Here is a 16,812-nt window from a genome sequence, read left to right on the forward strand (position 1 = left end):
ATATATATATATATATAAATATATATATTCAATGGGCTGTCAAGACACATCAATTTGTGTTCACCTCATTAAGTTGCACATATTTTCAATTTGTTCAGTAAACGAATAAATTGAATACAAATAATTGTTTTGTGCTCGATATATAAACGAGTTAAATAAGAACGAACAAGCCAAAATTTATTCATTCGTGTTTGGCTCATATTGGCTATAAATAATTAAAAGCATTATTCTTAAATAATTTAAATGACTACAAGCATATAAAGAATTATAATCAATTAAAATTATTGATTCAAAAAGTTGAATAAAAATATATTAAATTATATTTAAATGAAAATTTTAATATAACTAATAAGATTTAAATCTCGACCATACCTTTAACATCCTACGACTGCATGACTAAGGATGTCAAAAATGGCTTGCTGTTCACGAACAACTCTTGTTCGGCTCTCTAAGCAAACGAGTCAAACACAAATAACTTTTTTGAGCTCATATATTAAAGAGTCAAACACGAACAATAATATTTTTTAACGAGGCGAACAAAAATTTAGCTATATTAAAAGCTTGTGTTATAAGAATAAATAAAAAAAAATTAGATTTTGGATATGCAAGTCCCTCATTTTAATTTTATATATCTCATAATAAAAGCCAAAATTTTTGAAGCATGCCATCTGTTTATTTTCTAGAATAATTATATCCAAAAGTTTATCTCAATTTAAAAAAAAATCCATCTTTTGCATGTATATTATTTATTGAAGTTTGTAGCAAACAAGTCTAGATTGAACTATTCAAACCTTGAACAGAGTTTAAACTTACATTCTAATTTGGTTGGAACCTGAAAATGCACCTAGCTAGACTGGAGAGAAGTGTGGGCAAGTGGCATATTTATGAAGAGATGATTGCGATATTTGTACGCTATGGTGAGCGCCAACATGAATGTCGCGGTGTAAAAGAGGAAAAAATATTAAGTATGGAGTCTGGACGCAAGTTACATCCGAACAATGGACGCGATACACCTGGGGCGTATTTTTTTTCTTCCTCTCTGTTTGTGCCCGAACTCCAAATACAATATTTTTTTCGTAAAATAGAGTTTTTTTTTATTATTATTATTGGAGCTTATTGAAAAAATATGTCTAACAAGCCAAGCGGCATGTGAAGAAGCAAAAATTTTTCTGTGCGGACTCCTGACGTAGCTCTACGTGCGGCGCAGGGTATTCCTAAGTTATTTTTCAGGTTAATTCTGGGTTATTTTTCATAATCCGGAAATAACCCAGAAATAACCCGCGGTCTTTATTTTTGGGTTATTTCGAAATTATTGAAAATAACCCAAAAATAACCTGAAAATAACTCAAGAATAATCTGCACCGCAAGTAGAGATACGTCAGGTGTCCAGACAGAAAATGCGCGCTTGAATGAGAGAGTAATTCACGACAATAACTTGTTGGGGGGCCGCCAATGAAAGCATGTCAAGTGGACGAGAAGAGGGATTCATGACTATGACTCACAAGCATTCAACAATCAGAGATAGTTTTAATATTTGTTTGAAGATCAATTTGACTCATGTTCGAATATGTGTTTAGACTGAGTTTGGTCATGGATTTGTACCAAGTTCAAATTCAAAACATGTTTGAACCCATTTCAAATACGTTGATTTTAAATGATAGTAAACGAATGCAATACATTACGTTGTACTATGATTAATTTGATCCAAAATAAATATTGATGCTTTTTATAAAAAAAATGAGAATAAATAGTTTGTATATTTATCGAGTTTTGAAGAGATCAGATTCCTGATTTGGTTGAAGAAGAACTCTAGTACGATGAGGGGGCCTGAGGAAATGTTATTTGCAGTGAAGATTGTTCCCCAATGAGAATAAATAGTTGGTATATTTATCGAGTTTTGAAGAGATCAAATTCCTGATTTGGTTGAAGAGGAACTCTAGTACGATGAGGGGGTCTGAGGAAATGTTATTTGCAGTGAAGATTGTTCCCCCAGTCTAGAAGCGATTCTCCAAAACTTCTAATTTGAATAAAATGTGGGATGAATAACTCACAATAATCGTGCTCGGGACGTTAACATTAATGATATTTTGAAATTACAGTGAAAGTTGTCGCTCAGCCTAGAGGTAGTGAAAAACTTTATGTCTGAATAGGATGCAGGAAGACAACCCCGTGACAATCATGCCCGGGACGTTGATGTGAATGACATTTCGAGACAAAAATAAAGCTTGCCCCCCGCTTTAAAGAATGCTCGAGAGAATATATTCAAAATGCAAAGGAGGTTCCTTCGCACAGTTAGATAATGTGCATCGTTAGGAAATGAAGTAGGAGCCAGCTTCTTTGAGTTGAAGACAGTGGCGAACGGTACTTCATTTCTCACATACGGTGTCAAATTGATGTGTGCTAGAACATTCACAGGAATAGAGTAATAGATTATCATCTTAACGTTGCGCGAAGATTCAACGCACACTCAAATAAAAAAAAAACAACCAATAGATATATCATAAGTTTTTACTTGAAAAACCTGTCAAGGGAAAAAATAGTAGGAGTCTAGTCTAGTTGTAAAAATCTACTATAAGTTGATGATTGTATAATTTCTTGTCCCACAGGCGAGAAAGAGTTGCAGAGTTTTCCGAATTACAACGCCAACGTGTTAATGACCTTGTTCCAAGGAACGAGCGACGACTGATAGCGATCGGCGTCGACCGATAAATGACTGTTAACGAAGGTCAAAAGTGATCGAATGCGATTGACAGCTGTCAACAATTTTCAAGCTTTTTCTCAAGCCTCAAGCTCTCATCCTCATGAGAGGGGCGGGACTCTATTTATAGAGTTTAAAGTGCAATTAATGCATGAATATAAACCACTTTGATCAGACGACTCACATGACTTCACTTGATCAGATAATGTTTGATGGACATTTGAATGTTTTAATGATGTTGAAATTAAGTGATCTTAGGCTCGTGGAATTTTTTTTATCGAGACACTTGATTCGACTATATGTTCGCGAAATTCGACATCGTTTGACAGCCAAACTGTATCCATAAAGCTTTGAAATGTTGTTTAATGGCTTGATCAGAGCTCAATTTGGTTCATATTGGATCCATTTTGGTACCATTGAGCTTGTCTCGTCAAGTTAGTCAGTTTGAGTATGAGTTTACTGAAATCAGAGCACAGATGACTTTTTATCGAGGTTTGAATATTTCTTGTTTAAAAGATTTTCTCGAGATCTATGCTTTGCCATGAGATTTGTGATGATTAATGGAAATTATAATAAAATGTTAAATACAACAAGTAATGAGAAAAACAATAAAAAATTACTTAATAAAATATTATTTTTAAAATATTTCTAATACTTCACGAGGAGAAAAACAATAAAAATTACTTAATAAAATATATAAAATATTATTTTTAAAATATTTCTAATACTTCAAAAATAAATAAAGTAGTCCAATTTAATATATTTTGAGTATATTTTCTATTAATATTTTTCCTTAAAACGAACTCACTCACGAGCTAACGAGTGAACTTGGCTTGTTAGCTCATCGAGTTTAGTTCATAAAATATTTATCGAGCCGGCTCACCAGCCGGCTTGACTCAATGACACCAGAGTAGGCAAAATGTACACCGGCCTAATTAAAAGTTCAAGACCGGTCGACCTCATCGACCCCCCTAGGCCGCTCAATCATCTATATCCAGTAAATAAAAAAGCAGACTTGCCCCAGCAGGCTGCAGAGCTCCTGTAAGTTTCGCTTCCCCTCGCTTCGCTCTCTATCTTCTCGTCCCTTTCTTCTCCTTCCTGGAAGCAGCTTACTGCACTTTACTAGGACAGCAGGAAAACTTCTCGTTTGTTCGCGGGAAATATGTCTGGGAAGGGTGCGAAGGGCCTCATCACGGCGGGCAAAACATCGGTTCTCAAGGACAAGGATAAGAAGAAGCCGGTGTCCCGATCTTCCCGAGCTGGTCTTCAGGTCAGATCTCCGAATCCTTCGTCCTAATATATCTTTCTTGTTTATTCTTTCAAGGATCTTTCTGCTAAGTGTGGGGTTTTTCATGGATCGTTGACGATATCGTCAGCGGTCGCGAGAATCAAGATGTCAATGGCGTCGATCTGTATTTGCAGCCATTTTAACTGATGGAAGCTGTACTCGTTGCTTAGATTTGGCTAGATGGCAAGTGTAGGGTGTGGTTTTGAATACGGGATTTAGTAATGGGTGAAGGATAGGGCTGCATCTTTAGGGCAGGGTTGTTTCACTGTAAAGTTTTATGTTGCAAATATTTTGAGTGTGCTGCATTTGAAAGGCCGGATTTTTAATTTTTTGGAAGATTTACATGCATACCGCTTGAATCTTATGTTTTTAGATATCTAACACCTAAACTTCAATTTTTACATAAATGTCACTTTACCTTTGCATGAAAAAGGTGTATTTCACTCTTTCTAAGTTAAAATAGTGATATTTTTTCTGTGATAAGAAATATTTGAGTGGTATAAATGTAAAAATTAAATTTTAGGTGCATGTAAAAAATCAAGGTATTGGTGTTAGATATGTAAATACATAAGGATTGGGTGGTATCTATGTAAATGCCTAAATTTTTTTACTGCTGTATGGTAGTAAGTCGATCATCATAAAAATTATGTTCAATAAATGTTAACTTTTTTGCACATTCTCTTGACACATCAACTCAAGTGTCATATTTTCAAGTTGAGCCTTTTCTTCAAGTGCCAGTTCTCTTTATAATAAATAGTAAAATACTAGTTACAACATAGTTAAGAATAGAAATGATTAAAAAGAAGAACTCACCAAAATTTAAGGCAATCAAATGAATTCCAAATATTAACCTCAGTTTGAAATCTAAGGAAGAAAGCTGTAGATGTCAGGTTATTATTTGTCACCGTTGGCGAGAAATTGATAATAAAATGATGATTACAAACTCTTTCACAGAGGAAGAAGGGCATGAACCAAACATTTATGGAGGGCAATTATATATTGTAATATAACTCTAGGCTTTTTTTTATGATATTAAAAATATTTAAATTTGATAGTTCAAAACAAATTTTCTTCTTATAATAACTTACATGAGAGAAAAATTTGAACTCATTTCAATTATGATAATAGTTGAACATACCAATGTGAGCCATTCAAACCACTTTTAGCATCTCTAATTGACATTTTCGAAACATGGAGGACCTTTAAAAGAATCCCAACCATCCAAAATTAATTGATTGACTGAAATTGGTAATTGCATTGTGTGCAATAGGAGAGGATTCAAATCCATTAGATAGATGTTAAAATAATGTTTACTTTTAAAGGACATTAAAAATGATAAACAAATTTGCATCACAAAAAAGTAAAATAAATAGATAAATTATTATTGTAATCCATGATAACACCAACATATGTATTAACATCAATAGAAAGTTGAACAAACTAAAACAAAAACCTTTTATTTTTATAAAAAATAAAAAAAACAATAAATAAAATCCTTTAGACTTGCAGCCACCCGACATCCCACTTAATATAGTTTTGACGTTAGCACTTGCCTTTGAATATGAACTTGCATGGTCACAAAATAGGCATGATACCCCTCTTCTTGTTCTCTCACCTGATCGGAATCTACATGAAGATGATGAACTATGGCTGTGGCATCACACAATCAGAACTGCAACCAACATCTCTACCCTAAACTTAAGAGAGTAAAGAGTTGAATGCGCCTTGATGCCTAGCTAAACATATATATTAGTTATTTAAGATATGTCAGTGTGTTATAATATAATATATGTTTTATATCATCCTATAATGTAATAAAATTTTTATAGAAATTCATTGAGGTAAACCCCTCAAACAAAATTTTTGACCATATTTTATATATTTGAAAGGTTTTATGGATTGAAGTGAAGTATTTTTTCTTTTAATGTGAACCTACATGAAGCATTATTTAAAACTCAGCCACTCATGTGATATTTATCCTATTGTTAATTTCATAGCTGCAGACATCACATATCTTGCAATTAGTTTTATTGATCGATGGTATAATATATTTTTTTCTCTCTTCCAAAATTGGATTTGTTGAATTCATTCTTGGTGAATATTCTTCATTAGTGGTGGCAAGAACTACCTCATGTCTAGACAGTGTGTCCGTACAATATGATGACCATCGAAGATCAATTTTATACTTCACATTTAATCCAATAACTTTTGAAACACTGCTTACAAATCCTCCTACTCTAGTTGTAGCACGATTCTCAAGATTCTAATTCAAATTAAATTAAGTTGCATTTGTAAGGTGTAGAAATATACAACTTTGATTTCATTTGAAGGCTGATATGGATTTGATGTAAACTTTTGGCTATTTCATGTGGTGTGATCATTAATAAAAGTGACAAAATGTAGAGAATCGCCAATAGACTGAACTGAAGCAGGACCCATACTTCAATATTTACTAACTTTAGCTTTTTAGACTTTAACTTTGACACATTTTTTAAAAAATTAACTTTCTTTTGCTTGTCATAAACACAATATTCACAAAAATCTAATTTATAGACTTTATTTAATGATGTCTATTTGTATAAAAAAAGAGATTTTGTATTTTTCTTACTCATATGACCAAGCTTGTGATGCCAAAGATCAACATCATATTTTGTTTCAATTATTCCATTGGATTTAGATATCTCATTGATTAGATAAAGGGTGCATTTAATGTCGGCTCGAGCCTTCACATTGCACCTTTAGTCGCCGTCTACACATTTTTTGCAGAAGTAGTCAAATACTCTTCCTGTAAAGATGATTCATAGAAATCAAATATCTCTTGAAATATGAATCATGTCTAACTTCTTTCAATTTTCATATTGATCCATTTGTCGACCTGATATCAACATCACCATTTTTAATAATATTGCATTGCTATTTCCTAAATATATTTTTCCCTAGATCATCCTGAGTGTAATTATTAAAAATCACTTTGTTGGGGCTAGCATAAAAGGCACATGAATCTACAATTTATGATTCAGTATTATCTAGTGATAATATAAGTGAGTCGTCTTGGATTTTATCTGTGGAAATTTTTGTAGATAGCTTTCTATTTGGACCTTCACCGCCAACCTTGTTTGGAACTTTGCATTTTTTCTTAATGTGACATTTTTTCTTACAGTTCTAGCATTCAAATCCGTTTTTTTCTTTCCCTTAAACCGGCTTCACTCTTGTTATCATATTTCTCTGTTTGAGTTACTATCCAGATCTTTTCATATTGTATTAATATTTAGAGCAGAATTTGAATTTCTACTGCTTTCCTTAACTTTTTCATTCGGAATTAATCTCACTATATCATCAAAGTTTAATTTCATATTTCTTGAAAAATTACTCGTCGCAATAAGCAGTCAATTCTAAATACTAACAAGGAAGCAAGAAGTAACAGTGTCCTAGCATCGTCATCAAACTCGATGCCAACAGAGTGAAACTGATTTGACATAGTATTGAAGTTATTCAAGTGTTCAATCACTGAACTCTCATACACGATCTTTATATTGAATAATCTCTTCATTAGAAAAAAAAATTGTTTGAAGTTGGAAACTTCTCATATATTTTTGTTAGTGTGACCATAAGATCAACAATAGTCATTTCATTCACAATCTTGAAAACAACGACAACAACAACAACAAAACCTTTTTTCCACTAAATGGGGTCGGCTATATAAATCCTTTTTCTCCATTGTATTTTATTTATTGTCATATTTAACAATCTTGAAAACAACGAAAGAGAAAAATGAGAATCGGATCAAACCTTGGGTTGTTCGATCAAGAACTTTCCATTTTCTAAAGTCATCGATTTCAAGTTCTTAGTGATTCCATCCAATAACAAATGCTATTTTTTTATATAATAAATATTTAATTTCTATTTTTTCAGAAAGCAAAATTTAAACCATTGAACTTCTCAATTGTATATATCGCTTCGACGACCATTAATTGCACTCGAATCAAATTACTTTAGAACTTGATGCACTCTGATACCACTTATTGGGAGATTTAAATTGTGATTACAAATTCGAGATATCGAAGCACACAAATCAAGAAAACATAGAGAACACTAGATTTAACATGGAAATACCTAAGAATTGGAAAAATCATGGAACTGTGCCACTCCAAAAAATCCACCATGAAGAAAAAAATGAGGAGAATATACAACCTACACCACACTCAAGCATCTACACACTTAGGACACTCCAACTCCCTGACACGAGAATTCAAAATCCAACTTTCCCTCAAACCTCTCATTCTGAACCATGGCTTTCCACTTCTAAACCACATCAAATAGATTCTTAAAATGCTACTTTATAAATTTATATTGATGGAGCTGGCCTGCATGGTGCCTGGCTTGATTATTACTATATACCATGGGTAACACTAGGGGTTATGAATTAAGCTATGTTTGGTGTTCTGGTACTATATTTGGACAACTAGTTGCCATTTTCTCTTACAGAGATCAACGAGATCCTCCTGATAGGCACATTTGGTTACTTGAAGTTAGAACGTGTTGAAACAATGATGAATTTTCTAGATTACATCATTTGGTTTGATGTGTTAATAAACCAATATCGATTATCAACTATGAAGTCATTGTCGATTCCCTCTAAAGTTGGGATTTCATTCATACTTTAACTGAACGATAACAAAATTAGTAAGCAACTAGGTTTTCTGAATGCTGATTATTTTCAAGAAACTGCATCAGCAAAGACCTGAGAATCTCAGGAGCTCAGTTTTCAATTGAAATTCAGACTTGCATTTTCAAGTCTTTTGCAAAGTTTCCTGTTTCTCGTGAGTTTGCACATCAAGGCATAAATTTCATCGAGTTGGAGCCTATATTGAAAAGAGTCCTAATGTTGGATTTCATTCAATAACCTAAAATGTTTCACAACTAGGTTTTTGTTCAGTTAGATAGCCATTTTGGTTTGCCTTTAAGATCTTAAAGAGCAATCTGCTAGACGTGATGGTGAATTAGTATTTTAGTAATCTTGTCGTATGTTGACCATATAACACCTATGATAAGTTTGAACATGGATCAAATAAATATGCTGTATGACATGACTTGAGACATGACCTTTCTTGTAAATACAGACTGCAAAAATAGGTAAAAAATTCACTTCACTCGTAATGCTTCAAAATAACATGTGATAAATAAGGAGTAAAATTATTAATCTCATTTTGTCTCAGGATCAAATGTCACCAATCATAGCTTTCACAATAGTAGAATAATACAAAATATTTATCCAAACATGCGCACTTGATTGTTCTAAAAGGTGACTTGAAAGCTTTAGGATTTTTTCTTTAAAAAAAAAAAGTAGCATGTCTGACACGATGTCTTAGACTCCTAAACATGGCTGACAATCTTGCTCAAAACTTAAAACTCACTTGAAGTTCAATCTACTCAAAATCAGATTGTTTTGCTTCAGCTCGAAGACACTTTGTTTGAAATTTATTTGTTTAATGTTGGTATGGAATGCTTCTATGTTAAACATGCTTGCGTGTATACATGCATGATCAGCTAAAAAATTGATTCAAAAATGATTTATTTTTATTCTAGTTGAGTTGAAATTGGGATTTTTAATTTTGATTTTTGGCTTCTTGCTCATATTTTACTCCGTACCAACGCTATTCTAGAGTATCCTCTTACAGCTGGTTTTTAAGCATACATAAATTCAAAAACACTTTGAAGCTGCAAATAATCGTTCAAAAAGATTCCATTTTTAGGCTAAAAGAGTTGTATGGTGTGTTGCGTATGGAGCCTTATTGGCAGCAGTAGGGTAAGCCCAACAACAAAAGGTGTTTCTAGCGTTGCGCACCCTCATCTGATTGGCGCCGAGGTGTGTGGACACAAAGGATGCGATGCCTCTGTGCCCATATGGAGCGCACTCGTGCCTGGGCCCGCGGTTCCCAATACTATTTTCAGGGCAACTTTTGCCCAATTCTAGAGAACATGACGCTCCCTTGCCCAAGAGTGGCACGACAATTCTCTCTCCTGATTCGTTGTAAGTCTTCAATTAGAGCGATTAAAGTACTCTCGCGTGCAATGTTTCTCCATTGGTTCGCTAATGAAGGTGAATTGTCGGGAGTATGGTTTCACAGCGAGGACTTTCTCTTGTGAGATCAAGAGGAAGGTTTGTAGTGAAGATCTGTAATTTTTGTGTTTGTAGAGAGTTGTTCTGAGTTTGTATCTCTGAACAATTCTGGTTCTTCATAGTGAAAATTTTGTGGTTTTGCTCCATGATTTTTTCCCATTCTCGTGTTTTTCCACATCAACCTTGGTGTGCTTTTCTAAGAGTGTTTTGTTGTGCTTCTATTTAATTTTTTTATTTTGGATTTCTCAAATAGGTGAGATCCTATTCCGCATTGTAGATAATATGTTGATTGCAGGGTCAGATATGTAGAAAATCAACGAGTTAAATGAACAATTATCAAGTGAGTTTAAGATGAAGAATTTATGTCAAACCAGAATGATCCTTGAGATGAGAATCAACATGGACATGAGTATAAGTACACTGAAGCTGTTTTAGGTACAATATGTTGAGAAGATTCTACAAAAGTTCAACATGGGTGAGACAAAATCAATTTGCATGCCCTTAGATAATCACTTCAAGCTATCTAAAGAATTATTGCTTAAGTCAAAGTAGAGAAAACACACATGGGGATAACTTAGTATGCTTCAACAATCAAGAGTTTGATGTTATGATTTATACGAGACCAGATATTGCATTATAGTACGAGTGATCGGTTGGTATATAGGCAATCCAGACAGATGTCAATTGGAATCTGATCAAGTTGATTCTCAAGTATTTGAAGGGAATAATCAACATGACACTTTGCAGTGGGTGTGCATAGTATGTTGGGATTTATAGATTTAGATATAGCAGGAGATTTGAACAGTAGAAGTATAATAAGTTATATATTCACTTTGAGAAACATAGCGATGAGTTGGATTTCATGCTGCAGAAAATTATTGCACTTTTAATTACAGAGTTCGAATACATTGCTATTATTGAGGCTGACAAGAAAATGATTTGCTTGTGGAATTGAAAAGTTTCATAGTGACAGTATTTGTGTAATTCATCTTTTGTTAAGAAGCTAATTTTCATGTCATAACAATACATTTAGTTGATGTATCACTTCATACACTCTCCTAGAAGATGGACAGTTGTTCTTGGAGAAGATACAACTTAGAATTCTGCAAATATGTTGATGAATGTGGTGACTATCGAGAAGTTGGAGCATGCTTGGCTTCAGTTGGAATCTAGGAATGTTGAGACCGGGTGTGTGTGTCACATTACTGTACGTGACTATGAAGGCAGTATAGATGGAGGTGCAGATATATGGTGAAGAGGTGTTGAGGTGCAAATCAATCTTAAAGTGGGTGATTGTTGTGCATGGAGCCTGATTGTAGCAACAGGGCTTACCCAATGATAGGAGGTGTTTCTGACGTGACGCACCCTCTCATAGACAGCTCCCCTGCATGTGGAGACAGAGAACGCGGCGCCCCCGTGCCCAACGGGGCTCGCTCGAGTTTGGGTCCGTGGCGCCTGTGCACTGTTTTTGGGGCGCCTTTGTGCCCGGTTCCAAAGAGCGTAACACTCCCTTTCCTGGCACAGACGTGCCTATGGTAGTTCTTTTCCAATTTGGTTTAAGTCTTCGATTTGAGCGACATAAGAAGTGCTCTCAGTCGCGGTGTTTCTTGATTGGTTCTCTCGTTAAGGTGAATTGCCCGGAGAATGATTTCGGAGCAATAAATTTCTCCTGTAAGATCGAGAGGAAGGTGTGAAGAGAAAATTTGTAAGGTTTGTGCTTTTAGAGAGTTGATCTGAGTGTGTATCTCTGTACAATTTTGATTTTTTATAGTAGAAATTTTTTGGTGCTTTGGCTCTATCATTTTTTCTCATTTTCGGGTTTTTTCACTTAAATCTTGGTGTGCTTTTCTGATGTTATTTTGTTGTGCTTCTATTCATATTTTTTGTTTCAAATTTGTCGAATTGGTGTGATCCTTTTCTTCGTTCTAGTTTTGATTCTAATTGATCGAAGCCCAAGGTTATTATAGTTCCATCCCAACAAACCGTACTTCACGTTTCACATTGCAAATATTTGCCTTCTAAAATAATCTTGAGCAATATCCAATTTATATCAGATTTTATAAGCTAGTCAAACCCTTTAAGGAGATTATTGTAAATATGGCTGTATATCCAAATGATGGAGATCTTATGTGATTTATTATTCGTTGCCGTCCTTGTACCCGTATTATTAAATCCCTAATTTCTGCAGCTTCAATGACTGCCTTTTCTCTGCTTGCATCTTTGTTTTGCATATGTTTTCATCATGTTTTTTTTTCTCCTTAAAGCCATTAGTGGCAGTTTTTTGTAGCATTGTTTAAAAAGCATACGCTTATTTGTTTGAGCCTGCAATGAAAGTCCGGTTGAATCTATAATAAGTTTCCTTTTAGGTAGTTTTCCAGTTATTGCTTACGTTTATCTCGGGCTTTATTTGATTCATCTTTCATCCCAAACTTCCAAAAAAACATTTTAACCTGAAAATTGTAAATAATTGGTTTGTAACCACTCTCTCCTTTCTTCATTTCAGTTCCCGGGTGTTCACCGTCTGCTCAAATCGCGCATCGCCACAAATGGAAGAGTAGGAGCTACCGCTGCAGTTTACTGCGCTGCTATTCTGGAATACCTCACCGCTGAAGTTCTGGAGCTTGCTGGCAATGCGAGCAAAGACTTGAAAGTGAAGCGTATAACACCGAGGCATTTGCAACTCGCAATACGCGGTGACGAAGAGCTCGATACACTCATCAAAGGAACCATAGCAGGCGGCGGCGTGATCCCCCACATCCACAAGTCCCTCATCAACAAGTCCTCCAAAGAGTAATTTTCATTATTTAGCTTTCCGCTTTGCCTCTGATTACGAGAAATTATTAGATGCGGACAATGGATATTGCTTTTACACATGATGATGTAGAGTATGTTGTTTGCATCTAGTGACTTTTGCTTTATGATATGCTCTCTCTACTTGTATTGCATGCTTATATGTATGTTAAGGAGAATCTATTTATATGTCTTGCATTTAGATGATTTTCTTGACATCATGAACAATGTATTCTTTAGGCACTGTTGCTTTTCATTGGCTTCAAGATTTTAATGCTTTTAAAGTGGATTGTTAGGGGCCTTAGTTTTGTTGACTCACTCTTGCATGAGAGGAAAATTAGGCTGCAATTGTGTATTAGAGGCAATGCATATGGGTGACATTGCTATGCTTTGGTTATCCTCTATATATATATGCTGTCAATGTCATTGTCAATTTAGAAGCTATGTCAGGAGTGTGTATATTGTGTCATGTAATAAATTATAAAAAAAAATAAAGAAAGCAGAAGAAAGTTTATTAATATCTGTGGTAAAGTTTCAATCAATCTTATACTCATTGGATGAGGATTTTATTCAATGTTAAAGAATAAATGTTTATATGCAAAGAGAAATCTAATCATTCCTTTTAAAATTCCAAGCACACCACATTTATTAGGATTTTATTCAATGTTAAATTATTAAGTTTGTTTTGATATGAATGTTATTTATAAAATCTAATTGATTGTCCATATATTATACTAATCTTAAAATGTAAGGCTCATCTTAATCAAAATCTGATATTACAAACCTAAACTTTTTATTTTGACATTTATACGACTCGAATCTTTCACATCACACAAAAAATACTATCGTTTTAACTTTTAAAAGGTGAAATAATTAATGCGTGCATAAGTAAGCTGGCGTGCATGTAAAAATTGAAGTGCGAGCGTTAGATATATAAATACATAGGAATTCAACGGCGTGCATGCGAATCTTCCTATTTTTTGTTTCACATTGACATCTCGTGAAAGACAAAAAATATTACATCAGGAGTTCTGATGCGCTTGGCCTCTGCTGTCAAACACATGTAAAGATTGTTTAGCAATGTCATAAACCTTTTACTCTTCAGGATAACTAACCCCTCAATTCAGCAAGCTTTGGAACCTCAACAGGAAAATTGTCAGTCTCTTGAATCCATGGATTCTTCTCCTTCTCAAAGGCCACATCCCTCGTTGCCTTCCAAACAGCACTGTTACATTTAAATCCAGACCCAAATGCAATCTGCCATGTCCTGTCTCCCTTCCTGATCCTCCCCCCTTCGACTCCATACACGCCAATTCATACCAAACAGAGCTGGCTCAGGAGACGGCTTGACTTAAAGAGTTCAGGATTTGAAAAATTAATTATTGCCAAAATTTAATTAGAGGTTCAACTGAGATGAAAAATACTATTGAAATTATATAAATGATATAGTATTTTCAATAATAATAATAATTAGAGATTTTATGCTTGTTTATATAATAATATTTAGTGGCGTTTACCAACATAGCACACAATTCTTATCTATTTATACGTCTCGTAGTTTGAGGTTGAGCAATTTGACAACATTTATGGTTGACACGCCACCAACAAATCTGCATCATCTAACACAAATCTTGAGACAAGATGCGGATCTCGAGGCACTTTTTCTAGTAAGAAATGTTCAAAAATCAATAAAAAGTCATTCAGAAATCTGATTTCAACAGACTTACAATCAAACTGGTTGGCTCAACAAGAACTCAACGTCACCAAAATTGGTTCAATCTAAACCAAATCAAGCCCATATTAAGCCATTAAACCGCTTTTGGAAGATTTTTGTACAAATTTGGAAGGTGAAATGAATGTTGATTCTGACGAGTTTACAGTCAAATCAAGAGTTTTGACAAGATGAATCTAAGATCACTCAATTCTAACATCATTAAGACTCTCAAATGGTCATCAAATGTCGTCCGATCGAGGGAAGCCCTCTGAGTCGTCCGATCAAAGTGACTCATATTACTATACTAATTGCACCCAGAACTCTATCAACAGATGCCCACCCCTCTCATTAAAGGAAGGGAGGGAAGGAGGGGGGAGCTTAAGGCTCGAGAAAGTGCATGAAACTTTGAGAAGAAACTAAAGTTCAATATCACTTCTACCGCCAACCACCATCGCCTGACTGCCTCCGACAATTCTTATGTATTCACATATCAGACACCTAAAATCTCATGTTTACTTGCATAGCATTTCAATCTTTAATATCACATTACAAGCAACACTATTAACCACTTTCTAAAAGCGAAGTTCAACTTTTTTATGCGTATGTTAAGGCCGTGTTTGAAGCCACGGTACAACTCCTTTAAGGTCAAGCGAACGTAGAAAAAAATGCATTTTCTATCTTTGGCACAACTGCGTCGTCAGAAGTTCATCAAAGAAACATCAATTTTTTGTCATTTCAGATTGCAACATCTCTATCACTTCAATCCATCGTTCCCTCCATTCCGCCATTCCATTGTTCACGAGATCTGCCGTGCTCTCTTAAAATTACATATATTAATGCCAAAAAAAAAAAATTCCTTTCAAACGATAGATAATTTTTAACAATCAAAATGTTATAATGTCGTTTATGTTGAAGTTGCTTTTAACAGAGCTTCTATGGCACACAAGTCTCTCTCAAAGCCTAAACCAACAAAATGTTATGTATGTTAATATGAATGTTTAGATGCGAGCCACTTTAATATTTACTTCTATGACACAAGTAAGTCTATAATATGCAATGGAAAATAGGAAGTTTTGTGTGCACACCTCTCAATTCTTATGTATTTACATATCTATTGGCTTCAATTTTTACATAAATGTTATCTTACTTTGTGACATGAAAGATTTGGGTCGTATAAATGTCAGAAAAGTAAAGTTTAGGTGTTTGATATATAAATATATATGAATTGGGTGGTATCTATGTAAATGCCCCTTAAAACTATCACTAATATTAATTTTTTTAGAAGTGAAAAATACATTTTAATTTGAAAATGAGAGTGATGCCAAAATATTATATAAATAAATATCTTAATTTAGACATTAAAAATATAAATACTTAAGAGTAATGTGACATGCAATTCTTTTTCTTCATTTTTTTTTAATCTAAATGAGGTTTTTTTCTTATAGAAATAAGCTTAAATTTAAATATTTTTTAAAATAATATAAAAAATTAATATTTAAAAAGTATAATTAATATTATTTTAATTATTCAATTAATTAGTCAGAAAGGGTGAGGTATAATCAAGCAGAATGTACTTTTAGTAGGTTCATTTATAAATTAAAGCTCAATAAAATTATTTATGTTTGACTTAATTCATTTAATGAAAGAATAAAGGACAATAATATTTTATTTATTTATTTGACAGCACTAATTAGGAGATGACATTTGTTGTTTGCCGCTAGGGCTGTCAAAACGGCTTGTTGTTCACGAACAGCTCGTGTTCGGCTCGTTAAGAAGCTCCTGTTTGTTTCGTTCACTGATGTTTTAAATCTTACCCTAATCCTTAACATCTTATGACATATCTTATGTCTACGTGATTAAGGTTGTCAAAATGACTTTGTTTGTGAAAGGCTTGTGTTCGGCTCGCTAAGCAAACGAGCCGAACACAAACACTCTTTTTGAGCTCAAAATATAAACGAGCTCGTATTCAACTCGTTTTATATGGAGGACTGCAGTAGTGGCTGGGAGTTGAAGCTTTATACATTTATGTTTTTAAATATTCATGATAACAATAAAGTTTGTAGTCGGCAACAGTAATCAACGAAAAATAAGTAAATAATTTAAATTTTTATTCCATGTTATATAATTATTAAATATCATGAATGAGATAGAATTTTTATTTTGGTTATTTGTATTTCATATTATATATATATATATATATA

General features: G+C 33.9%; 1 protein-coding gene across 1 annotated transcript; it reads left to right on the top strand.

Annotated features, from left to right (window-relative positions):
- Positions 1–3,860: 3,860 nt before the first annotated feature.
- Positions 3,861–12,901, top strand: LOC110025134 (probable histone H2A variant 3). Its single transcript, XM_020725422.1, has 2 exons — positions 3,861–3,968; positions 12,611–12,901. Exons 1-2 carry the CDS (start codon positions 3,861–3,863, stop codon positions 12,899–12,901), a joined length of 399 nt encoding a protein of 132 aa, XP_020581081.1.
- The last annotated feature ends 3,911 nt before the right edge of the window (positions 12,902–16,812 follow it).

Source organism: Phalaenopsis equestris, unplaced genomic scaffold (genome assembly GCF_001263595.1).
Source record: "Phalaenopsis equestris unplaced genomic scaffold, ASM126359v1 Scaffold000291, whole genome shotgun sequence".
NCBI lineage: Eukaryota > Viridiplantae > Streptophyta > Magnoliopsida > Asparagales > Orchidaceae > Phalaenopsis > Phalaenopsis equestris.

Bases quoted from the DNA above. Each gene is read 5' to 3' on its own strand.
- LOC110025134 (XM_020725422.1), top strand. From the start codon at position 3,861: ATGTCTGGGAAGGGTGCGAAGGGCCTCATCACGGCGGGCAAAACATCG. The intron at 3,969-12,610 runs GTCAGATCTCCG...TCTTCATTTCAG, and splicing joins CTTCCCGAGCTGGTCTTCAG to TTCCCGGGTGTTCACCGTCT.